Source organism: Schistocerca nitens, chromosome 5 (assembly GCF_023898315.1).
Source record: "Schistocerca nitens isolate TAMUIC-IGC-003100 chromosome 5, iqSchNite1.1, whole genome shotgun sequence".
In the NCBI taxonomy this organism is placed as follows: domain Eukaryota; kingdom Metazoa; phylum Arthropoda; class Insecta; order Orthoptera; family Acrididae; genus Schistocerca; species Schistocerca nitens.
Window position 1 is genome coordinate 594,199,615 of NC_064618.1, and position 26,324 is coordinate 594,225,938.

Below are 26,324 nucleotides of genomic sequence, written 5' to 3' on the forward strand. Positions count from 1 at the left end.
ACAACAGTTCCAGATAACACTAAAATATGAAAAACCTTTCCCCTCACAAGTCCATACTGTGTTGCAAAGATATAGTACAAGATGAACGAAATACACCGACTCGGACACCAAGACGAGATTACTTAGCGTAGTAACAGGACATTAATGAAAATTTCGTCACGTGATATTTTAAGGGGAAAATCGACGTCAAAGAAAGACAGTTTGTCAACTCTGTAAGAATATGCATGATAAGTATCTTCGTTCAATATTACAGAGTTGCACTTACCATTTCGATCATGTTTTGGTGTCTCTTTCCTTAAACGCTCTACAGCAATTACAGCAAGTCTTGTACAAAATACTTTCCGTTCTGTAATACTAAAGCAGAAATCAAACAACAATAGTCTCTATTGTTCCACTGCTAAACGTTTTTCGCCTCTAATGTTTGCTCCGTTCTTATAACACGATTCATATGTTCCAGTCCGTGCTCACCATTTCTTCCTTTGCTTCATTTATACCCCTCACCCAAATCAGGAGTAAACCAACTCCACCCCTCTTCTTTCCTGGTCTATTCCTGCTTCATTTATTCTTATTGGTTCCCTTGCAAGCATGCAAACCACATAGTTACAGTGTCTAAGTGTATGCATACCCATGTGACATGTAATTTATTTCTAACATATCATTCTACGTCGTGAATATATCTTATATGTCAGACCTAGAACTGCTACATGGAACATTCAAATCAACTATGACTATAAAATATCTTCCATTTAAGAAAGAGAGTGTATTAAAGCTCTCATGGACGCAACAAATTTAAAAAAAAAAACTTATACCTAGACCCCCAAATCAAGCTTTCGTGCTTTGTAATCCAAAGCAAAGCTCTACCCTGTGCTGTTACTCGGCAGTGCAGGTTCACAGTAGAAATAAAGGTACTTACCGCATATAGTGTTCAAAAACTGCCCTCCTTCGACGGCGATTTTCTAAATTTCTCTGACTGTTTCGCAAATAATGCAGCACGTTTGACAAGAACATGTAATATGAGAGGAATTTCCTCTGTATGGAAGACGTCTGGGGAAGTGCTAAATTTTTGTCTTGGTTTGACCTCGAAAGACTGTAATCGGGTAGAGAGATTTGGCGAGATCTGCACATGAGATTGCGGTCACGCATCAACTTGGTACTTAGAATATACGTACAACACGAATTTTTGTTGCCCACTTTGCAGTGCTTTTAATACCCAAGTAAACCAGATATCCTCATTTGTGTAGTAAACACTACAAATTTGGAAAAACTCATATCATTGTTGTGATATTCAGTGGTAAATGTATTCCAAGTTAAATCATCCAGAGACTGACCAGACATGTTAATGACGCTTTAAAGAAAATCAGGTAACACATCTTGATTATTAATTGTAGTGCAACTTTCAGCATTCTGTTTGATGTTCGATTTGAAACTGAGGCTTCAATATGATAAATATAATTCAAGCCTACAGAGAGTGATATAAATTAGGAGAGAATCTCGAATCAGATTAAATAAAGGTAAGACAATAACAAAATGATGTCGAGTTGTATAGCTTCAATGTATACGAGAATGTCGAATACAATCTTTAGAACTGTGCTTTCCATTTTATTTCATCACTTAGAGCATTAAAATCTATTATACCTAACGAGCAGAAGTTGTTAACGAAAGGTAAATTGTAGGATCAGAAGAATATCTTTATGGACTAAATTAGTAACTTTCAGGGAACGGGATAAAGACAGCAAATAAAACAGTCGTAAATTTATTTAGAATTCACTCTTCGTAACAAAACTTTTTGAAATTTAGGCTTTTACCTGAGATTTTACGCAGCAGGACAACATAAATCATAGTTCTTATTCAAAGTACTGTTTTCACAGAACACACTTTTTTCAGTAATGCACATCATAGCTACGTGCACTGAGAAATAACGCTTTCGGTCACAGTCACTGATGTAGAAGGAGAAATTTAATTGTCCAAGTTTTCTCTGCTGCTGACAAGACGAATTCCATGTCGAACAAAGAACTTCTTCAAACGCTGCAACAGAAGTTGTTTCCCAGTTGCATCTCAAATTACATTTCTTCAAAATCTGGTCACAGAAACCCGTGGCGGGTTCGAAGAGTTGTCCTCACTGCAGCTTACGGAAATTATTGGTACCTAGCAGGAGAAACAGGTCAATAATTAATTTCATTGATTATAACATTAATTAGACTCAGTTGACTGTAAATTGAAACATTTAGATTACATTATTTATTATAAGATTAAAAAACATCAAAGACACTAACGCAGACAGTCATTCGGCATTAAATGGGAAAAGTAAGCAAAAGTGAGCAAGAGTGAATTTCAGCCATCTCAGCATTCGCTGTTGTTAGAATTTTCTTAATTTACTGTTCTGCTTCTCCCAATACATTAGGTGTCAGACATGAAAATACAGCCTTTAATATGTCATCTATCTCTGCTCCTTTAATTAATTTTCTTTCTTATACAGTTGAATATATTTCACCTTGTCACAACTAATGTATCATGTATGGCAAAGACGTGTAATATTAAGCAGCTCTCTAAATATTCCCAAGTTTTGAGACGTTCTTAATTTTTGTCTTAACTGGAGCTCAAAGAATGTAATCTACCTCTACATTCCTAATGAACACAGAAAACAGCAACAGGACGCTGAATATACCAGCCAAAGCATCTGCAGTTCAGCCACGTAAAGAGTGGAAAAGTGAGTAAGTACTACAACACATGCTGCGGACGAGAAACAGCGGAGAAGTAAAGTAAAATTTAAAACAATGACACCTGTAAGTTGTACAAATACATAAAGACTAGTATACGCCTATCGTATATTAGAGAAACGAAATTTACCTAGTACATACCATGTTCTTTCATATACCGGAAGCTATGTTCATCTTACTCATTTACAGACTTGTAACTTATGTAATGTACTCGCTAGATGTCACCAGAAAACGGCAGTTATCGATTTCTATCAAGAGTTCAAGGACTTTGCGGAAATATACGGTAATATAGTTTTGTTGACCGCCTCCAGATCGCATTTGAATGTTTTAACTCATAAAAAACACATGTAGGAACACTGGAATACTACAAATTATTTTTGTACATTACGCTTTGGTTGTTATCTAATCACGAAAGTTTTGCGAGGAATTGTGAATCAGTTGTTAGATGATTTCCGCAACAGAGACGGAGTATCCGTTCAATTTGTGTAGACGGAAAGAGGAACATAGACGGTGCCCAGTCTACCATAAACGCCACTGCTACTGCTTCTGCCAGCGATCACTTTAGAATTGCCTTCGATATGGGTCTTGCGCAAAATATGGTGAATATAGTACCGAGACTATGGGCGTGTTTGACACACGTAATCGAAGAGGGAGATCTATTGTCTAATGGATACTCCACGAACGTTGTTATGGTAAACGGCAGATCGATCATAGGCCTCAGTTTGTTACTGAATTACCTCAAAGAGCGCAGAGGAAAACGATGAAAACTGATATTTTTTCCAATTAGAGAGCTATATGAAGCACAACATAAAGACTTTATCAGAAATGCCAAGTACAGAATGCGGAGAACTTCAAGATATTAACGCTAAAGAGAAGGACAAAATCAACCCACTGGAATGCTAGAACACGAAATAATGGCAACACTAGTGGCAGCTTCTGAAACTCGATGTTTGTTGTCAACCCTACCCGCTGCTGTCGGCGAAACTCATAGTAACCATGGTGGTGATTACTCTCCAATATGGTAACGGTGCAGTGATGAAAAGATGGGGAGATTTTGTGGTCCCTCTTATCAGGAAGTTTCTGACGGAGGAGGCGCAATGATAATACCTGCATTCGTATCCGGAACGCCATGCGGTGCAGATCCTAATCCAGCCATCTACGAGTATATTTAGATTTTCTGTGGACTCCCAAAATCACTTGAGGTAAATGTTGGGATGATCCCTTCGAGAGGGCACAGTTGATTTCCTTTCCTTTATTATCTACTCTGAGCTGGTTTTTCGTCTCTAATGACCTCTCAGGCGATATAGAAACTTTATCTTGTTGAACTAGAATATCTCCTGGATAATGCTGTTGCTGAGGTTAGGAAAGAAGATGTGTAATGACTGGGGCGCTTTCGCCTAACGATAGTAAGACATCAACTGAGAATACCGATTCGCGTTCACTCTGAGTGGCTCCTGATACGTTATTTTACCCATAGACAAGAGCAGTGCGGTAGTGGGCAAGCACGATTACGCTCGAAACATATAGTACTTACTGTCTAATCCAGCGTAACACATACTCAGTGCTGACACGACAAAAAGGGTCGAGAAAAATACTAACGAATTACTGAAGAGTTATCACTTCTCGTATGAGGCTATTGGGAATTGTCGTTCTGACACCATGCCACCTTGCACAGATTAAACGGCCTTCCAAAGACCTACTCGGAAGAGGTGCTTCTTAAGCCTATCTTATCTGACTTTGGTGCTCCGATATATTGAGCAGCAAAACAGTTTGCTACTCTGTTGAGCCTAGTAGCAAAACGGCGTGTACATCACATTAAGAGCTCGGTGGACTTGCTATGCAGATTAGGAAAACTGCGTTTTAATTACTCCGATATTTACTAAGTTTTCATATTGTCTCACGCATTCCTCTGTGTGATTCGTCTCAATTACATAAGGTTCGGTTTAGAATTAGCAAACATTCGACAACAGGTAACTTCTGCTTAATTTTTATTCAATTAGCAGTTCTATAAGTACACGGATTTACTACGGGGAGCCCTTTGCCACCTGTTATGGTCAATCTATTAAAGATTTTGAGGAACATGCTCTGGAGTCGGTGGTAATGATAATTGCGTGCTTTTTCAGTTATGTAGACGGCAGACAGATAGGGTTGTGATGGGCAACCCTTTGTCACTTTTAACTGCAAATCTATTTACGGAATATTTCGAGGAACATGCCCTGTAGTGAGCGGTACTGAGAACTGCGTTGTTGTTCAGATATTTATACTATACATTTGTTGTTTTTCTTCATGGAACTGCGAATGTCAGAACTCAATCCACCTGAATATTCATTTCACGATGGAGATGGAGAACGATGGCTGTTTTCCGTTTCTATAGGCATTAGACACGAAGAACAGTGATGGAACGTTGGGACACGACTTTTATACTAACCCAACTCTCACTAACTTGCATATCGTGACTGATAGCTGCATGTATTCAGCTTAGCTTGAAGATGTACTTCATGTCTTCGTTCATAAGGCCCACGTCATGTCCACCCTTGATAGAGTGTCAGTTCAGTTCGCCCATCATGCAGTCTCTTTCCACCAGAATGGTTATAGTGAAAGACCGGCCAGTGAAAAATAGGGAGGTGGCAACTATATCTGCAGTCTTTTATCCTTAAGCATGTAGCATCACCAAAAGAAATACATGTATTCTGGAGATACTGGCTGTGAGGTGTGTTTTTCGACCACTGTGTAAGATTAGGGCCCTTTTAGCGTCTACAAAAAATGATCTAAATTTGTCTAAGATGGGTGGCTACTGAATATCTATTGGAGTTGGTACTTGGTATATACTGGTCAGACTACGAGGATCGTGGAGGACCACCATACTGAGCACAAGCTTACGACAGATGAGCAAATATGCGATATCAGAACATTTCATTGGCGCTAATCATCCTGTGGAACAGAACGACAGAGAGGTTCTGGTTGCACTTCCTGATGCAGGGACAAAATTTTTAAAGAATGAGTTGAGATTAAACCAGCCACTTCCATTACAAACAGAGATGGAGCTTTTTACTTAGATTCTGCCTGAGATCCTTCTCTCCCCTTTGTCATACAACAGAGGGTCAGAGTTCACGCTACTTTCCCACGCGAAGATAATTAATATTCGCTACCGACAACGTCTGTCGTTAATCTTCTTTAGCTGTGTGGTGACGCTAATTATTTACGGTGTATATGTTTTATTTCGATATGCCCCGCGTACTCAGGTTTTCAATTTCCTTGCACAGAGATCTGTCGCTAAAGCTAGAAGGCACCAGGTCCGGCTAACTTCTGCCCCGACGTTTTACAAAGGGTAGCCTGCGCTTTTTAACATACATAAACAGTGTACCGTTACAGTTCGGAAGGTTGCCGGTAATCTCGAAAGAAGTTAAGCCAGTAATCTTTAAGAAGGGATAGAGTTACATTCACGATAACCAACACACACAGACCAACTGCTTTGTTCAGGGCTGTGTGCCCAACAGCAAACACACAGTGAACTCATGGGGGGTTTCAGAAATGTAAGTGAGTTGATGACAGTAATAACTATGCTTTACGAACTATAGACGAAATGACTCGAGAATGACAGTGATATAGAGATCGCAGACGCCCTCAGTGATCTAAGCTGTCTGCGACGCTCACACTTCTGTAGGATTTACAGGTACATAAATGATTACATGATTACTCTGAAGACAATTCCAACGGGTGAACAGCTGAGTGGTGAGCTGGGCTTTGTAAGTTGAGCAAGAAAAACATCAGACTCTGTCCTAAGATGTCAATACGCTGCACGTAGTTTAAGGCCTAACGTCGTAACTAATCGTGAAATTATTAGACGGGACGAATGCAACGAAGCCAGCAATTGGGTACACTGATGATACGCTCGTTATGGTGCCTCCTGACGTTTACCTTTAGGATAAGTTCCCCGTAATCAGGTGGCTCACTGATGGCTTGCGTTAAATTTCGGTAAAATAGTTTTATGCATGTGTCGTGGTATGCCTGTTGATAATTAAAATTATTTTTCCTCATTCATATCCACAATTTCGCAGAAAGCAGTTAAAACTATACTTGCGACAGCACTTTCAGACCGTGCAATCGTATGATAATGTCATTTTCAATTGAATAGCTTTGTGACGCGTGGATAGGGATATCGACTGTAAATGTAGAGCTTTCGAGATTACGCAGACAAAAGCTTAGTTTGTATTTCTCGGAGTGTGTTCTGGCGATGGAACTGTGAGATACATGGTAGCGTCGTAATGGTCACGGCAGCGAGACCTAAAAATGAACTACGTACTTACAGGTACCAGAATCGCTGTAAAGGGTTCCTAATCCTCTGCAAAATAGAAGAGCATCAGCGCGGGTTAATCCCAGAACGACTGAAGACTGTCAAACGAGACCTTCACGAGCTTCCCTAGGAGTCCAACAAGTAATTTTAGCCTACCACCTTCTTTCACCTGCTTTCCAAGAGTAAGTGCTACTTCTCTACTCCACACTCTGTCGATGGTATATTACCAAATAACCTGCCGTCCCTTGTCGTAACAACATGTCTCCCTTCGACAGCACAAAGGGCCCATTCGAAAATGTTTTCATACTTCGCGAAACACTTGGCTGTGCCTCTATGAAGTGAGGAAGTTATCTGTTAAATGTAAAACTTTGGTACAGGAATTGTGTTTATTGCATTATGCTACAAGAACAATATCCCATAGGATCCACTGAATGAAGATTCTAGGACATAAAGAAATCAAACACCTCTATATTAATAGTGGTACGCCATATTAATGAATGGTTTATCACTATAAAGTACTGCAATACTAAAGTGATAATATTAAATGTATTTTAATAAAAAAATATTAATTTCGTGATCCAGTCTCCAGTGTAGTAAAGGGAATGACCACCAACAAGTTAATTATTTCACGTCTAAATTCACAATGTTCTTAGAGGACATGTGCCAGGTGCTGAGTAGATGTTGCATATGCGACATCTCTCTGTACTATCGTCCGCCACCGTAGCTGAAAAGTGGACAGCGCGCCGGCTTGTCATGCCATGGGGCCAGAGCTCGATTCCCGGCTGGGTTGGAATTTTCTCCGCTCAGGGACTGGGTGTTTGAGTCGTCGTCATCATCGTCATTTCATCCTCGAAGACGCGCAAGTCCCCGAAGTGGCGTCTCCTCAAAATAATTGCACCAGGTGATCAGGTCTATTCGCCGGGAGGCCCTCGCCACACAACACATTGGACTATTGTTAAATTATTAAAGATTGTTGAGATCATATTTCAACCTTGCTCAACTGTTACTATTCGCGCTATTTTTTAAAACAGGACAAGTTGTGGTAGCACAAATGACATTAATAGGTACATAGTGTGCAATAGAGCGATTTTTTTTTTTAAATGGAAGATTCCAGAGCACGAAATTCGGAACTTTTTGCTAATAATTAACTACAGGTAGAATGTGAAATAATTTTCGTAGCAGTAGGAGAACCTGTCATTCGGATAGACACAGTGTGAGATTCTCGGTAAACATTAGGGTTGGAATTGTTGTAGTTCTCCTTATTGGAACACGCATCATATCACTTGCTTGGATAATGCACGGTATTTGATCTTTCTGGGGAATCTCTTGCTTGAACGCCTGGAGGATATGTTCTTTCAATTGCGAGCTTTTTTGCGGTTTCAGCATGATGGTATTCCAGGGTGATATGATTGTCGGGTCACTGCATCACTCAAAAGACAACTTCAAGCTGAGAGCAATTGGAAGGACGAGCCCAGTCCCTCGGTCAGGGCGCTCCCATGACCTCTCCTCTATTGACTTTTTCATATGGTTCAAATTGCTCTAAGCACTATGCGACTTAACATCTCAAGTCATCAGTCCCCTAGACTTAAAACTACTGAAACCTAACTAACCTAAGGACATCACACACATCCATGTCTGAGGCAGGATTGGAACCTGCGACCGTTGCAGCAGCGCGGTTCCAGACTGAAGCGTCTATAACCGCTTGGCCACAGCGGCCGGCTATTGACTTTTTTCTCTGCGGTTATGTGAAGTCCCTAGTGTGCTCAGACCAATTAGGAACAGTACCAGAACTTTATGTGTGCATTTTCAAAGCGTTTTATTCGACGCGAGAGCAGCGTAGAATCTTACAGAACGTGAGACAAAACACGATTCGTCGTTGCACATTCTATAACGTAGTTGGCGGTCGTCGCATAGAATATTTACTCTAATAGTGTGAAGCTAGCCGGCCGAAGTGGCCGTGCGGTTAAAGGCGCTGCAGTCTGGAACCGCAAGACCGCTACGGTCGCAGGTTCGAATCCTGCCTCGGGCATGGATGTTTGTGATGTCCTTAGGTTAGTTAGGTTTAACTAGTTCTAAGTTCTAGGGGACTAATGACCTCAGCAGTTGAGTCCCATAGTGCTCAGAGCCATTTTTTTTGTGTGAAGCTACTGATTCGGTTCATATTATTAGAATGTAAGCTACCTTCTCTGGCAATAGCAGTTCTCCAGATTACAGTATTCTGTTGTTTAATTTAGCCTACCGAATGCATAAGAATTGCTTAGTGCTGCAGAAACTTCATTTCACTTCACCGGCTGTAGGTTCGTTGTTGTAAATATTGAGAATTTCATCGTCCACAATCTCCTAAATTCTTAAAACATCATTCATTTACACCCTGTTTATAAGATGTAACATTGTCCAGAACGACAGTCATTTTAAAGAGGCGAATACACGACGATCTACAAGCAAATCGATAACATATCTTTTTATCTCAGAATGTTATTTCTTTAGTCCGAAGTATCTCTAAATAAAAGTGTTCCTTAATCGATTAATGAACGAACAGACTTTTTCTTCATATTGATATCACCAGTAACTGTAATGACACTGACAGCGAATGTAGCTGAACTGTTAATTATGTCTGGAGCATGGGTTTCAAATCGGGCTATAATGTATCTGATGTTCCCATAACTGAACGGTGGCTCTTTGTGATTTCATTTCTTGAAAATATTTCATTACAAGGTCTGCTGTTACTTGTACATGGGAAGAAATGGGCCGCTATACGACTGAATCACGTCAAAACGTATAGCATTGGGCGACCCAAAAATTTCCGTGGGCTTTGCTGCAACGTATATGAAATGTAACGAAATTCAGATGCGGCTATATAAGTCACGGCAAGTAGGAATTGGCTTAATACGGCATTCCTATCTTCCTGATGTGTATGCGTTAAATGAAGAGACAAGAACTACAACGACGTTATTACCAAACAGGACCAACGTGCTGTTACTCTTTTCTTGGCTGCCGAAGAACTATCACCAGTAGACATCCATCAGAGAATAAAGAATGCTTTTGGGACAACATGTCTGTCGAAAACCACTGTCTTAAAATTGTGCGCCAAGTTCCGTGCTGCCCGCTATTCGACACAAGACGCCGCTGAACCTTGGAGCCCAGCCTCATCCATGAAGGACAAGTTCTAATCCGTCCCTGTGCGATTATCACACCTTCGGTCCCTTAAGAAAGGCCTTCGAAGGTCGACGATTCCTATTTGGAAAGGATGTGCAGCAAGCAGTTACGGTCTTTTTCACGCAGCAGGAAACGGTGTTTTACCAAACCTCTTTCTCCAACCTGGTGCAACTGTGGCGTGATTGCCTCAATGCTCACGAACTGGCAAACCGATTATTAGTATCACGGCATTCGGAAGGAAACATTCTGATCGCTACTGATACATACATTTAATCTACTTGCAATTAATTATAGATTTTTTTTAAAACATTTTTCGTATCAGTGGTCTTGCTGAGAATTCTCTTGCTGCTTAGGAGTAGCAAATTTAACAGTGCTCTGTACACGGTACTAATGCTTATCCGTATTTCACAGGCACATGACAAATATTATGCATCAACAGAGCGCAAAGTTTTCGCAGTTTCTGATACTGAAGGACTAATTCTTCAAACATTCACTGTCAAAAATTCTCGAAATGTCGAAAGCATGCTCTATCTGGTAAAACGTATCCACACACCCGTAGGTAATGCGGGAGGCGGACCCACCAGTATGAAAGAAGACGGGGAGTGTTGTTTCGCTAATAGAGAAGCAGTGACAGCACAGTCGTTCTGAAGGAGAGCTCATTGGTATCGAGAAAGGACTAACCATTGGATGTCACCCGAGAAACAAGTCCATCACACATACATCAAACCTCCTAAAGCTGTTCAAGTCGATTGTTGGTGGTGTGATTTTGAAGCAGGAAGGTGAAGTAATAACCACTACTGAACCAAGACCAGGCAAATCTCATGTACTGACGGGCAAGAACCGACGAGCATTACGTAGGTTGGTTGTAAAAAATTGCACGAAATCAGTGGGAGGAATCACTTGTGAGACTCAAGCTTCTGCCAACAGTCCAGCTAGTACAATGATTGTGCATATAGAGTTAAAAGTAAACTGGTACAGCGATCGAGCCACACATTTCTGAAGTCAGCGAGCCTGAACTGGTAGACAGTGCATGACTAGAAACGAGAAAAATGGAGTGAAGTATCACACTACACCCAACGACAGTTCGGTGGCAGATTTTTGTTGGTAAATGCCTGGAGAAGTGCCAACAGCGTAGTAGGTACGATCTAGTGTTACGGTATGAGGATGTTTCTTGTGGTTAAAGTGTGGTCTCCTTTGAGTACTTAACAACAAAGCATCATCTGTCAGGCAATGGTTTATGGAAAATAAGGATCCTGAAATGAACGGGCCTACCCAGAGTCCCGTGCTGAACCAAATGGAACATCTTTAGGATGAGACAGAACGAAGACGTTGCTCCCTATTCCATCGTCGAACATCACTACCTCCTCTGGATTCGGATCTTGAGGAAGAATTCCTCCACATACATTCAGATGCCTCACTGAAGCTGTCAAAAGGCGAAAGGTGGACACACCACATGTTTATATCACCAAGCAGGTGTCTGGATGCTTTTATCAGAGTTCATTATCACACATTACATCTGTTTCCACCTCACATTAACTGTCTGATGATACAGTATTCCTGGGGCAGAGATAGGTGCTGACTTCAAATATCGTAATTCTTTATGAGTAACACACAACTGTGTTCTGATTCGTTTGTTAAATATATATTTGATTATAACGCCGGAAACTTTTATTTCTCATTAATTTGCACTCTAGATTCCATATTCTTCTTATCCCCATTTTTTCGTTTTTTTGGGTATCCGCTGACCAGTACCTAGTTGGTATCATGTCATAAAACTATGTCATATACACACTCCAAATCACTGCAGTGGACTGTTTGTGAATTTGATAATATGTATGTATGCAGAAAATTGTAGGATCGCTTCAGCATTACGTAGTTAGTGGGAAATAAATTACTGAAAATCACCATACATCAGCTGCATGTCGCATTGTTATTCAGCGAAACCGAAGTACATTCGTTTTCTTGTGAGTGAGAGAGACTACTGGCAAAATCATCAACTGTAAATGGGAGACGATACTTCACCTGTTTTCCTGAAATTACGTTACTCCTCTTTTCAAATGCTTCATTGCTTTGTGTGTGGCAGTCTGTCGTTTCATTCATGTATAAAGCTCGTGAAAGACTTTCTTTCTCCATGATCTTGTCTCTTTCGATCCTCCTGTAGTCGTTTTCTGTAAAGAAAAGACACGATATTTTATTTTTATCTACAGTTTTGACCATTTCTATACACTTTTATTCTTGGTATAAGGAATATCATTCGCCTTATATGTGACGGTGATAATAACACAACAAAACTGATTCTTGTTACATATTAGCGACCAAAATGGTAATAACAACGTGCTCAGTTATTAATAGAATGTCGCAAGTCATTTATGGGACTTTTTGTAGCATATTAAAATTTTATATGGTTTCAGCAAAAAATTTAATTCAAAGGGACTGTAGATTTAAAATTATATCAGTGTATCACATTTATCAATGTCATATGACGTCCAAATTCTGTGCGCTGGGCAAGACTTATTTTATCCAACAGGAAAACAGTATACTATGTAACAACCGGAACATCAGGGTATTGCACTCCTAATCTATAGCTAGGCTACTAGGAAACAATTACGCTTGCAAGTTTTGTTGAGAAACAAAGACATCTACATCTAAATCTACATGATTACTCTGCTATTCACAATGAAGTGCCTGGAAGAGGCTTCAATGAACCATCTTCAAGCTGTCTCCCTACCGTTCCACTCTCGAACGGCGCTCGGTAAAAACGAGCACTTAAATTTTTCTGTGCGTGCGCTGGTTTTTTTTATTTTATCGTGATGATCATTTCTCCCTATGTAGGTGGGTGCCAACAGAATGTTTTCGCAATCGGAGGAGAAAACTGGTGATTTAAATTTCATGAGAAGATCCCGTCGCAACAAAAAACGCCTTTGTTTTAATGATTGCCACTCCAATTCACGAATCACGTCTGTGGCACTATCTCCCCTATTTTACGATAATACAAAACGAGCCCCCCTTCTTTGTAGTTTTCCGATGTCATCCGTCAGTCCCACCTGATTAGGGTCCCACACCGTACAGCAATACTCCAGAATAGGTCGGACAAGCGTGGTGTAAGCAGTCTCTTTAGTGGACCCGTTGCACCTTCTAAGTGTTCTGACAATGAATCGCAGTCTTTGGTTTGCTCTACCCACAACATTATCGATGTGATCGTACCAATTTAGGTTATTTGTAATTGTAATCCCTAAGTGTTTAGATGAACTTACTGCCTTCAGATTTTTGTGACTTATTGCGTAATCGAAATTTAGTGAATTTGCTTTAGTAGTCATATGAAAAACTTTACAATTTTCTTTATTCAGGGTCAATTGCCACTTTTCGCACCATACAGATATCTTATCTAAATCATTTTGCAATTGTTTTGGTCATCTGATGACTTTGCAAAACGGTAAATGACAGCATCATCTGCAAACAATCTAAGACCTCTACTAAGATTGTTTGCTCTGTCGTTAATATAGATCAGGAAAAACACAGATCCTATAACACTTCCTTGGGGAACGCCGGATATTACTTCTATTTTTCTCGATGACTTTCCGTCTATTACTACGAACTGTGACTTTTCTGACTGGAAATCACGAATCCAGTCGCACAACTGAGACGATATTCCATAGGCACGCAGTTTGGTTAGAAGACGACTGTGAGGAACGGTGTCGAGAGCCGTCTGGAAATCTAAAAAAATGGAATCAGTTTGACATCGCCTGTCTATAGCACTCATTACTTCATGAGTATAAAGAGCTAGCTGTGTTTCGCAGGAACGATATTTTCTGAATCCTTGCTGACTATGTGTCAATAAATAGTTTTATTCGAGGTACTTCATAATGTTCGAATGCAGTATATGTTCCAAAACCCTACTGCAAATCGGTAGGTCTGTAATTGAACGGATTACTCCTACTTGTCGTTTTGGGTATTGGTGTGACTAGAGCAAATTTCCAGTCTCTAGGTACTTTCTGATTCTCTAAGCTTAATAGATATTATTTACTTCTTATCCCTAAGAAGGGGATGGGACATAACTAATTTTAGACTGCTGAAATAGCTGTACATAACTGACTGACAGGTGTTAAAACTGATGAAATATAAAACTGAATGGAAAGTCCAACAGCCAACAATAGCTGTTTCTATTTAAGTCGATTAGAGACTCGAATCACAGTTTCCACAACTTTTAATTTGCATTTTCTGGTGCATATCTGTATAGAAGTTTTATAAATTAGTACTTTGATAAAGAGGAAGCAAAGTTTCCTCATATATATCTTAAAATACTGAGTTAAAAGACATAAACAAGGAAAAAGATGTTAGGTTTCTAGATAGGAAACTATGAGTCGATCACATACACCCCAAAAAGATAGAGCCTACTCGTGTCTAATAAATAAAAAATGGTTCAAATGGCTCTGAGCACTATGGGACTTAACATCTGAGGTCATCAGTCCCCTAGAACTTAGAACTACGTAAACCTAACTAAGGACATCACACACATCCATGCCCGAGGCAGGATTCGAACCTGCGACCGTAGCAGTCGCGCGATTCCGGACTGAAGCGCCTAGAACCGCTCGGCTACCAGCGGCCGGCATAATAAATAAGATTGACAATCTGATGACAAAAGATAGTTACTACAGTGCTATGCCATACGGCACAGAGAGCTATTGCAGAATGCCGCAGGGCAGCAGTTGGTGAGGCTAGACGATGTTTTCAGCCCTCAATTGGCAAAAACTGAATCAGTGATGAATCTCTACTGGATTTATTTAACTGTCTTGGTACACAGATGGAAGCCACCATACGCTCTCCAGCGACACACCGTGGACACCTCCTAGCTTGTGTTGTCAGCCGCTACGATTGTTATTATGCTGGTGACAAACACACATAAGCATGTTGACTTACAGTAAGTTTGACTTTCAGAACAGTCATTTTCCTTTCGGTCGTTCGTGGCTCCCAAAACATGTAAAAGCAATTTTTTGTCATATTTCTGTACACTAGTCTTATTAATTTTCATCATTAACTTTTTAACTCTTCAATCACTCCAGGTCCCACAATTTTCCTAGCATCGTATGTTGCTTGAGATAAACAAACACGAACACATTTTAATGGCTAAAGTGATGACAGTTGCCGGCCGGTGTGGCCGTGCGGTTCTAGGCGCTTCAGTCTGAAACCGCGTGACCGCTACGGTCGCAGGTTCGAATCCTGCCTCGGGTATGGATGTGTGTGGTGTCCTTAGGTTAGGTTTAAGTAGTTCTAAGTTCTAGGGGACTGATGACCACATAGTGCTCAGAGCCATTTGAACCATTTTTTTTATTACAGTTATCGATTTTAAAACAGGGCCGTCACGTTTTCGGCAGTTGTTCCGCGTTACTTGGGGACAGTCAACATCTCTTTTTCAATTTAATTACTGCTTCACTGTTGCTTCTTTTTCATTTTGTTTTTAAACTCAAGGACCAGTTTCTGGTTCGTAATTCCATTCCTTCTCTTTTACGCAGTGGACATGCATCATTGATGATGGTTTTACCAACTGAAGGCTGAGATATTTTCCTAGCCAACAAAACTATTACTCTGCGGCATTCTGACATTAAGCACTAGTGGAATTTTCTTTCAGATTTATATTTCAACGGTTTTAACACCTGTATATATACACCTGTATACGAGGAACTGCCGAATCACTGATGTATAATGATTATGACATTATAGCGTTTTTGATTAAAATATTCGTGATCGATAGCATCAGTATGCCATCTGCGCAGAATATTCCAGTCATAGTAACGCAAACCATAAAAGACAGGTAACAGACAACTATCAACAACTCACGAAAACGGTTGCTCTGCCAAATCGCTGGTGGTCGTCGTTTCGGAATGGAGAAAACCGTGCTCTGATTCAGAACAGATGAGCGGCTTATATGCAATACTTGTCTGTCATTATTTGTCAGCGGTGAAGGGCGGCACAAAACACCCATTTTTCTTCTTCCGATGGTGTATCTAATATTTTTATTCTGTGAGCTGATTAGGGAAGCACTCTGAAATCTCAGTGAACAAACAGTGGATAATTTGTTCCAGCATTGGGTGCAGAACGTACGCCTTTTCAACTGCATAAAGCTTTGTAGGATTAAAGATATGTCTAAAGAAAGAAGGAAAATCGAGAGTTGATCGTATTGTCGATTGTGGTCTTACGGATAGACAGTTAGATCTAATGGATATGCATAAGAAAATTATTCGGTCATGACCAATTCGCTAGTGCTTACCACAAAATTACGGAATTTGTTTCTGTAGACCACAAATTATGCTAGTGAAGGCCAACCAAGAAAACGATTTAGCAATCAGAAGAAGACTGAGTTGAGCATTTTTCAATACAGTGAACAATTTAACATAAAGTTAGCTTAATTTTTCCCTACGTATAAGAACCTACTGTCCAGAAACATTGTCAACCACATAGGCGAAAGCTCATAAATTACTGCGTTCGCCAAGAGTAACGAGAGGCGGGCAGAAACTTACATCCCTATTCAAAGAGCTGTCTATGGACCGAAAAATGAGGACATGCTGTTGCAGATGGAGCTGTAAGCTGGATGACGGAAGTGTCTATGGCAACGGATGGCACAGAATATGTCAAAAATGAGAATGTGGAAAGCCTTCATTCACAAGTTTGTTGATAATTGTAGTACTAGTAACTGTAGAAGAAGGAGAAAGTGAGTGTACATATAGTTATAAGATCCAGCTTTGTAACGGCAGGCTTTTACAGTGTATAGACAGATCATCAACGGATCTCTGCGATGTGGAAGTTTTAACAATGGAGAAGAAAAACATTTCCCACATAAATATCTCTTTTTAAATTTTACTTATTTTTAGAGATTCCAGACAAATGGAGTGTATTATATTTTGTTCATAGTAAGTTCAATCATAATGCAAACAAACGGCCGCTCAGCACTTTCAGCGATAGCTCGTTGGGAGCAGTGCACCTACTCCACATGGTATACGACAACTTACGTATCAGGTCTATCATTGTTAACCTATCGTGAGTCACACATTGAGGCACGCTAAAGATTTCATTAGTTTTAGCTTATCACGTGATGTATCTTCTCCTCATGTAGACCTGGTTTCAGATCTCATTGGACAGTCATTATCCTGTGATGAATTAGTCTCGCGTAATCAGTCGAGTGGTGGCGTCGTCTTATCGCAACGTTTCGATGGGTTTCGTACCCATCACCTTCTGGCGAAGTCTCGGAATGCTCACTCACTCTCATCTTATACTTTCCGCTCTTTGAGGAAATGTGTGGGGGAGTTTGTAGAGTCTCGGCTTTTACTTCTCTGTGTACTTGTGTGTGTGATTTTGTCTGTGATTTTTTTGGTATCTGTGAAATGTTATGAATGTTCTGTATGTGTCTGGTACTTGCCTGAGGTTGGTGTGATGATTGGTAGTATGTGGAAGGGAGCTGGATTAGGGACAGGGTACTGGGATTTTCTCTTCGACTTAGTCGTCGAAGATCTTCATTGACCGTTTTTGCTTATCGCAGGACATCTCATACCGACCTCGGGAGTGGATGAGAACGTTATCTCATCTGGAAGAGCCCTCAAAGAAGGCCCTTGCCAGATCTTGGAAAGGCTCTTTCCGGAGTGCGATTCCAGCTGCGGTCTGCAGATCATCAATAGGGAATCCGAGTGGTAGATCCAGTGCCCTCCTGAGGGCGCGGCTCTGCAGCCTCTGGAGTTTGTCCAGGTGCTGCTTTGCCGCTTAGCCTGATACACATTCACCCCTACAGAGAAGGGAACGGAGCTAGTTGAGGATTGGGTACAGGATGGGCATTCTGCAGCAGACTTTCGTGTGGACTAAGTGAAGTTTCCACGTAAGACGAGAGTCCAAGGTTAGTCCAAGGTACTTGGCAGTTCTGCGTTCTACGCCAGGGGAGTTGGGTTCCGTTTAGGTGAAGGTAAGGGGTGGGGGGGGGGGGAGGGGAGGAGGCGTAAAGGAGGTTCGCCCCTTCTGAGCCTCCGGATAATCAGCATAACCTGGATCTTTTCAGAGTTGATGGTGATGCTCCAGCGACGGGCCCAAGTTCCTGTATCATCTAAAACCCTTTGTAGCCTAGGGATGACCAGGTCCTTGTTCGCATTTCGTGTGTAGAACGCTGTGTCATATGCGTACTGTGCGGTTTGTACCATAGGGACCGTTTGTGTGTCTGCAGTGTACAGACTGTACAAAACGGGCCACAGGACGGATCCCTGTGGCATCCCAGCACAAATTCGCCTTTACGTGGAGGTAGCACTTTCTACTTTGGCAGAGAAAGTTCTTTTCGTGAGATAGCTTTTGATCAGCGTAACTGTGCTCCCGGGGAAACCTTGCGTGTGTAACTTGTAGAGTTGCCCTCTATGCCATACTGAGTCGAAGGCTTTGGCTACATCTAGAAGCACTATCCCGCTGCAGCCTCTGTGGTTGAAGCCCACTGTGGCTGCTTCAACCACTGTCATGATCTGTTGTGTGGCAGAGTGGTTCTGACGGAATCCGAATTGGAAATGCGGCAGAAGTTGCTCTCTAGGTAATATATTCCTGTATGGGTTTGAGCAGGAGGTGCACATAGATCTTGCCTGGAGTTGGCCAGTGGCTAATCGGCCTGTAGTGCTGCGGTAATAGAGGGCTTTTCCCTGGTTTGTGTATCGCGACTACTTCCACGTGTTTCCAGCAAGCTGGTAACTCGCGGGAACGAGTAATCTCGATGAAGACGTTCGTGTGGTGTGTGATAGCCGAGGGTGGGACGTTTTTCACTGAGTGATTGTTGACACTGTCATGTCATGGCGCCTTTTTTGTGGGGAGGTACCTAATTTCTTTTGCCACGTCTTCGGGGGCAAAATTCGTGGGTTCGTTTTCTGGACAGCCAGTTGCCGACGGACCACTATTTCATCCTCTTCATCATGGGGTTCCGCCACTTGAAACTGCTTTTCGAAGGAGTCGGCCACTGCGTTGGCCTTTTCAGCTTGGCTGTAGGTCAGTCCCCGCTCACCGTGAAGTGGTGGCATCCTAGCGCGTCTATTTGTGAATTGTTTGGTTGCTTGCTATAGTGTGTGATCGTCTACTTTGAGAGCTGTGAGGCGATTTTGCCATTGCTGATTTCTGTGATCATTTGGCGCTACCTTCAGCTCTCTCTGTAGACAATAGAGCAGCCTCCTGGTGGCTTGGTTTCTGGTGAACTTCCACTCTTTTTCCACCCTGTTCTTATGACGAATTTGAGATAGCAGATGTTCCGGTAGCTGTATTTGCGGCGGCGCGTCATCCCATTGTGGAGGGATGGCCTCATCTGCTGCCTGCAAGATGGTACCTGTTAGGTCCTGTAGCGCTTGTTGTACTGTTTCGGCAGCAAGTGGCGGAGTGCGAGTGATATCAGAGGCGACAGTTTCTCGGTATCGCTCTTACTCTGCACGTTTGTAAGACGTCTGGTACCGTGGCAGTGCTACCCATTCTCCCACATCGACCTCTAGAATCACTGGGTTGACGTCGGAGGACATTCTGTTGATTGTCCTTGCGGCCAAAAACCCTGCGATCCTCTTAGTGAAAGCTATGTCTAAAACCTGGAGCCTGCCTCCATTTTTTGGAAACTGTGTGGGCTCGACCGGACACCATGTTTCGAAGTGGTGGATGCGCGTTAGTTGTTGCAATTTGGCGCCTGATCTGGAAGTTACTCTAAAATTCCAGTCATGGTGTTTGGCACTGAAGTCGCCCCCTATTGTGAGTTTGCCTTCAATTTGCCCTAGAGCAGCTATATCTCCCTCATCTATCTTGTCTTGTGGGGGTCGGTAAATTGCAATAACTGTTAGGGGTCCGATGGTACTGGTTACTTCTACCGCCAATGCTTCGATTCTGTTGGTAGCTGGTGGTGTGGGATCCCTCTTTTTATGTATATGGCCACTCCTTCGCCTTGGGTTGGCCTGTCTTTACCGTACATAACGTAATTGGGAACTGTCGCTTTTACTACCGGTTTTCGTTGGGTTTCCCCCATCATGCATATTTCGATGGAGAACTCCTTCATGAGCTCTCTGAACTCGACCTCTTGATTAACAATGCCGTCTCCGTTAAAGACGCACATTGTGAGGCCTTGGATATTTGGACGTCTATCCATGATGGCGTTTCGAAACAAATGAGGAAGTCGCGGAGGGGGCGACTGCTGGACTGCTGCCTGAAGGGCAAAGAGAATCTGTGTGTTCTGCTTCTGGGCCTCCCTGAATTCCTTCATTTCCATGACGAGGTTTATGGTCTGCACCATAATGCCTAAGATGCCGTGTTCTGCATATTTATATAGCTGATTGGCCGTCGTCCGCATCTTTAGGTCGGCCAATCACGTTTCTCCGTAACGAGGTACCGCGTCGGTTTTGGTGGGCGTCGAGATCCAATGGCTATCCAATCTGTCTACGTACGCCGCTGCTTTCATATCGGAGCGTTGCAGACGTATTTTGTCAATTGCGGGATTCCACGCTTCACCGAGCTGAAAACCGCTATCCCTGTTTACTAAATTGTTGTGATGGGAGATACATCGTTGTGTCTGCCCGATATATTCCATCCGACATTCACGGCGTCTGCAACCGCAGCCGGTCTTTGGTTCAGCCAAGTATATCTTTAACTTCTTGCGGTGCACGAAAGATGGTCGTTAATATTCTTGCGATATTGGCTGTCGGCGGTCCAGCAAACGGCAGATACGCCACACGTTTTCCTTCGTCTTCTTATGGTTTCTCCACCCGCCTCTTGTCTGCATGCAAGGCGCGTCTTATTTGTGTCTCGGTGTAGCCGTTCTTTCAGAATGTTTCCGGCAGATCTGATAACTCACGCGGCAGACTCTCGCTCTCACAAATTGACCTGACTCTTTGTACTTAGGTGTTTAGTATCGAGTTACGTTGTGCTGGATGGTGGCAGCTCCGACCATTGAGATATAAGTCAGTGTGCGTCTTCATTTTGTAGACCGAGTGTCCCAATGTACTGTCCGTATTTTTCTTGATCAAAATATGCAAGAAAGGAAGGCATCCATTCTCTCCTACCACCATGGCGAATTTGATGCTGTCATGTATGCCACTGAGATGGCGTAGCATCTCCTGTAGTTTTTCCTTGCCATGGGGCCACACTACAAAAGTGTCGTCTACGTATCTGTAGACCACCTTTGGACTATGGCGGGCGTTATTCAGTGCCACATCTTCAAAGTGCTCCATGTAGAAGTTGACAATACCTGGGGCCAGGGGCGAACCCATGACAGCACCATCTGTTTGCTCATAGAATTTCCCACCAAATTTGAAATACGTTGCGGTTAACACGAGACGAAAGAGTCTGAGTGTGTCCTCACCGAAGTGATCTTCAAGTAGAACTAAGGAATCATCCAGCGGCAGCCGGGTGAAAAGACAAGTGACATCAAAGTAGACTAGTAGATCCTTCTCGTCCAGGCGTAACCCTTGCAGCACCTTAACAAATTCTGTCGAGTTCTTGACATGGTGAGGGCAGTGAACTACGAGTGATTTAACAGCTGTGCTTGGTGTTTGGCTACACGATACCTCGGAAAATTCAATATAGGACGTAGTGGGTCATTCTAAGGATCTTCGGGAGGCCATACAGTCGTGGTGTAGTCGGTGCCCGAGGGTAAAGCTTCCTGATGGTGTTTCTGTCAAGTCTTGAGCTGTTGAGATCATCGATGGTCTTGCGCGTGACAGAAGCAGTCGCGTCTTTCCCTACTTCTTTGTATGCTGGATCTTGTAGTAAGGTGTCGATCTTCTGCCAGTAATCTTCTGACTTCAGTAGGACTGTCGCATTCCCTTTGTCTTCTGCTAAGACCACTATATCCGTGTGATCGCTAAGGTTCGACAGTGCCTTGTGCTCTTCTGCCGTAACATTGTTCTTCGGCATTCTTGCTTTCCCGAATACCCTGCTGGTCTCCCTTCTCACTTACTCGACTGCTTTCGGCGGGAGTCCAAGTATAGCTTGCTCGACGTTGCTGATGATGTCACGTTTTGATAATGTTCTTGAAATCGGAGCAAAGTTCAGACCTTTCGACAGCACGGAGGTTGTTGGTTCATCCAGTGCTCTCTCTGTCAGTTTGATGACGGTCTTAATATTGTTGGCTTTCTCCTCCTGTTGACGTCCGCCCGGAATTCTGAGGAACTTCTCGCACTGTTTTTTGGTGGCTTTCTTCTTGTAGAGCTCACTGATGGCGTACGTGTTGTCGTCCAGCCACTCCCAGGTGTGTGCTGAGAGAGTGGAATCTAGGTACAGATGGTGAGTGACCATGTCCTGGCGTTCTTGTCGAGTTACTTTCTGCTAAAGGGTATGCATTCCTTTACCAAGGGTGAACCAGCCCGTCGTCATATGCGTTTTGTCCTCGCCATGTTGACAGGATACCGCAAGTTTGAAAACTGCGGCATCACTTCCATATCTCGACACCCTCACAAGAAGGCTAATTTGCTCAGCAGCTTCCCTTTCTTGATTCGTAGATTCTGCAGCATCTGGTAGCTGCTCTGGACATCCTCCCCGTAGAGGTGTGATGTATGCGATTGTAGTCTTTCTCGGCGTATTCCAATGATGAATTCTTCTCGGGTTATCAGCCGAGTGGTGGCATCGTCTTGTCGCCACGGAGGCAGTGGAGATACGTCTGCGCAACAATTTAGTAAACAGGGATAGTGGTTTTCAGTTCAGTGCAGCGTAGAATCCCGCAATTGACAAAATACGTCAAGAACGCTCAGATCTGAAGCCAGCGGCGCCAGCAGACAGATTGGATAGCCTCCGGGTCTCTACGCCGATACGCGCCGCGGCTCCCAACCACCACCGACGCAGTACTTATTTCCGTAGGAACGTGATTGGCCGGCCAACAGAAGCGGACGACGGCCAAGCAGCTATATAGATATGCAGAACACAGCATCGCGACACGTACAAATCAATCCTCTTATAAACAGAGAGAAAGAAGAAAAACAAAAGCATAAAAAGTTAGGTCCTTAACAATAAGTAGGAGCATGACACGCAAACGAACTTAAATCAAACGCACTTCTTCTGAAGGAAATGTCCATAGACAATACCCTTTCGCACAGACAATCTAAGAGATGGTTATAATATGCGACAAGCAAGCGAGAATCCCGACACTCGCTGAGTGGCAGTCAAGCGTCGAACATGTGTTCCGCTAACTCGCACACGTTTTAGCCATAGGCCCCCGCTTGTACGGGTGACAAAACAGGAGATTCATCCGGCTTTGCTTTCGTTAAAGCATCGGCCGGAGCTCATTTCGAGGTCTGCAGTAAGCAATTACGGCGGGCAGGATACATTGCTCGGGCACCGCCAGACAGCCGAATTGTTGTGTTTCTTGTCGTTCTGTCGGGATGTCGAGCTTGTATGGTGCCTTGGGGTCGCAGCGGTCTACCGCTGTTGACAGAAGGCGCGTCTTGTTGCCGCGGGCGGCGTTGCAAGCCGTTTCGATTATCCCAGGTGCCGCAGCTGCCCAGGTGCTCCCCCCAGGGTTAGGGAAATTGTGGGCCAGGAACTAGAACACGGCAGCGGAACAGACGAGATGGTTTCTGCCACCGCCGTCCAGAACTCCAGGTCCACCAGCGCAATAGGGACATAAATGCACCCAGAAAACCTAACCGTGACAACGATGGCTGTAACTGGCACTTCCCTGGCAGCAGCCCCCTTTTCCGCTCCGGACACTGTGGTAAAATAAATCAAACGCTGTAATACACAGAACACCAACGTATCGTAAGTAGTCAGTACTTGCGATCTCAACCCCCCCCCCCCCCATCCCTTGTCCTATTTCCGATCCTGTATGCAAATGCTACGAAAAACCTCCCAAACCACATAGCTTCCCTGAATAAAGGCAGGCAGTCCCGTCAGCCGACCGAAATTCTCCCCAAACCCACTGTCTCAACTCAGACGTCCACCCGATCCAAATATCTAGAATCCCCACCACATAAGTCCACTTCATCCAAACAGCGGCGTGCAAAGAAGGACCGCAAGGACAAGCACCCCAAGAGCAAGAAGAGCTCCACAACCACTACCCCAACCACTCCCTCACACTCTGAGGAGCCTGCGCCCCAGACAGCACCTGTAGTCGCCCTGGGAGGGAACCAGGGCAGGATTCGGATGGTTTCGTGTTGGCGAAGAAAGCCTTTCGTCAGTCGAGGCTTCCGGCGGCCTGTGGAGTAGAACCCACCCCGAACAGGTTTCAGGCGGTCGCTGATGAGCCAGAAACAATACAAAACAACACAATACACACAAAAACACGTCACCCACCATCTCCCTCCGATTGTCCCAGAGTTTCCTCGGAATTACGAGGAACTCTTCGAGCTGTTAAAATCAGAAATCGGGGGAGACGGTTTTAAGGCAAAACCTGCTGGTGGTGACGAGATAAAAATAACACTTCACACATTGGAAGACTACAATACAGTCAAAACACTTTTCACAAACAAAAACATACCCCACTACACGTTCCCTACATCAAAATCACGGAACAAAAACATAGTCATCAGGGACCTTCCGAGACTACTGCCCCCCAGGCAATCGAAACAGACCTGATTTCCCAGGGGTACGCCGTCAAGGCTGTCCAGCAGATGGGCAAAGTTGAAAGCAAGTGGCCCCTACTTCAGGTCACACAACCAGTTATCCCTCTAAACAAATAGGAGATAAACATGGTCCTGGCTGTGCCTTTCACCTCGAAGCCACTGCGCCGCAAAAACAAGACGGTGCAGTGCTTCAGGTGTCAGGGCCTAAACCAAATCGCCGCACACTGCACCATGGCGCTAAGATGCAGGAAGTGCGCCGAGGCCCATGACATGAAGTCTTGTACACTAAAACCCACGGACCCGCAAATAATTAGCGCGCTGCGTGGCACAAACCATACAGCGGGTTACATGGTTACGAGGTCCACAAAAGACACTCACAGCAGGTAAAGGGCGCAAACGCCCAAGGGGGAGGAGTGGCTATATACATAAAAAGAGGGATCCCCCACCACCAGGTATTCTTACTTGATACCAATGAAATCGTAGCAGTGGCGGTAGAAATAACCACTACCATCGGACGCATAACAGTTACCGACCCCCACATGACCAGATGGGTTATGGAGATATAGCTGCTCTAGGGCAAACTCACAATAGAGGGCGACTTCAGTGCCAAACACCCTGACTGGAATTCTAACCTCCAGAGCAGGCGCCAAATTGCAACAACTAGCGAGCATCCACCACTTCGAAACATGGTGTCCGGTGGAGCGCACATATTTTCCAAAAAATGGAGGTAGCCCCGACGTGTTAGACATAGCACTCACTAGGAGGACCACGGAGTTTGTGGCCGCAAGGACGATTAACAGAATGTCCTCCGACCACAACCCAGTGATTTTAGAGTTTGATGTAGGGGAATGGGTAGCACTCCCATGGTACCAGACGTCTTACAAACGTACATACTGGAAGCGATACCGACAAACTGGCGCCTCTGCTAAAGCTAGTGCTCCTCCCCTACTGCCGAAACTGTAAAACAAGCGCTACAAGACCTATCAGCTACCATCTTGCAGAGAGCGGAAGAGGCCACCCCTCCCCCACAAAGGGAAGGGCAGCCCCCGGAAAGACAGCTCCCGGAACACTTGTTAGTTCAAATTCGACATAAGATCAAGGTGGCAAAAAAGTGGAAGATCACCAGAAATGAGGCCATCAAGAGGCTGCTCAACCGTCTACAGAGAGAGCTGAAGGTAGCGCTCAATGAGCACAGAAACCAGCAATGGTAAAACCGCCTCACATCTCTCAAAGTAGACGATCACACACTACGGCAAGCAACCAAGCAATTCACAAAAAGACATTCTAGGATGCCACCACTACACGGTGAGCGGGCTCTGGCCTACAACCATGCTGAAAAGGCCAACGACCTCACCGACTCCTTCGAGAAGCAGTTTCAAGCGGCAGAACCTCAGGATGAAGATCATGAAAATGTAGTCCGTCATCAACTGGCTGTCTTCCTCAACGCTGAGGAAGACCCAGAGGACGAACCCACGCTTCTCGCCCCCGAAGACTTGGCAAAAGTAATTAGGTCCCCCCCCCCCCCCCCCACGAAAAAGGCGCCAGGACATGACTGTGTCACCAATCAGTTAGTTAAAACCTCCCACCCTCGGTGATCACACTCATTGCGAATATCTTCAACGAGGTAAA

General features: G+C 43.6%; 1 protein-coding gene across 1 annotated transcript in view; it reads right to left on the minus strand.

Moving 5' to 3' along the window:
• Positions 1-1,802: 1,802 nt before the first annotated feature.
• LOC126260601 (nephrin-like) overlaps positions 1,803-26,324 on the minus strand; it is a 502,530-nt gene continuing 478,008 nt past the window's right edge. Inside the window, exons 13-14 of the mRNA XM_049957937.1 lie at positions 12,190-12,335; positions 1,803-2,145 (exon numbers count right to left, since the gene is read on the minus strand). Of these exons, the coding sequence (XP_049813894.1) occupies positions 2,071-2,145; positions 12,190-12,335 (221 nt within the window). The 3' untranslated portion in view covers positions 1,803-2,070. The remainder of the gene's footprint in view (positions 2,146-12,189; positions 12,336-26,324) is intronic.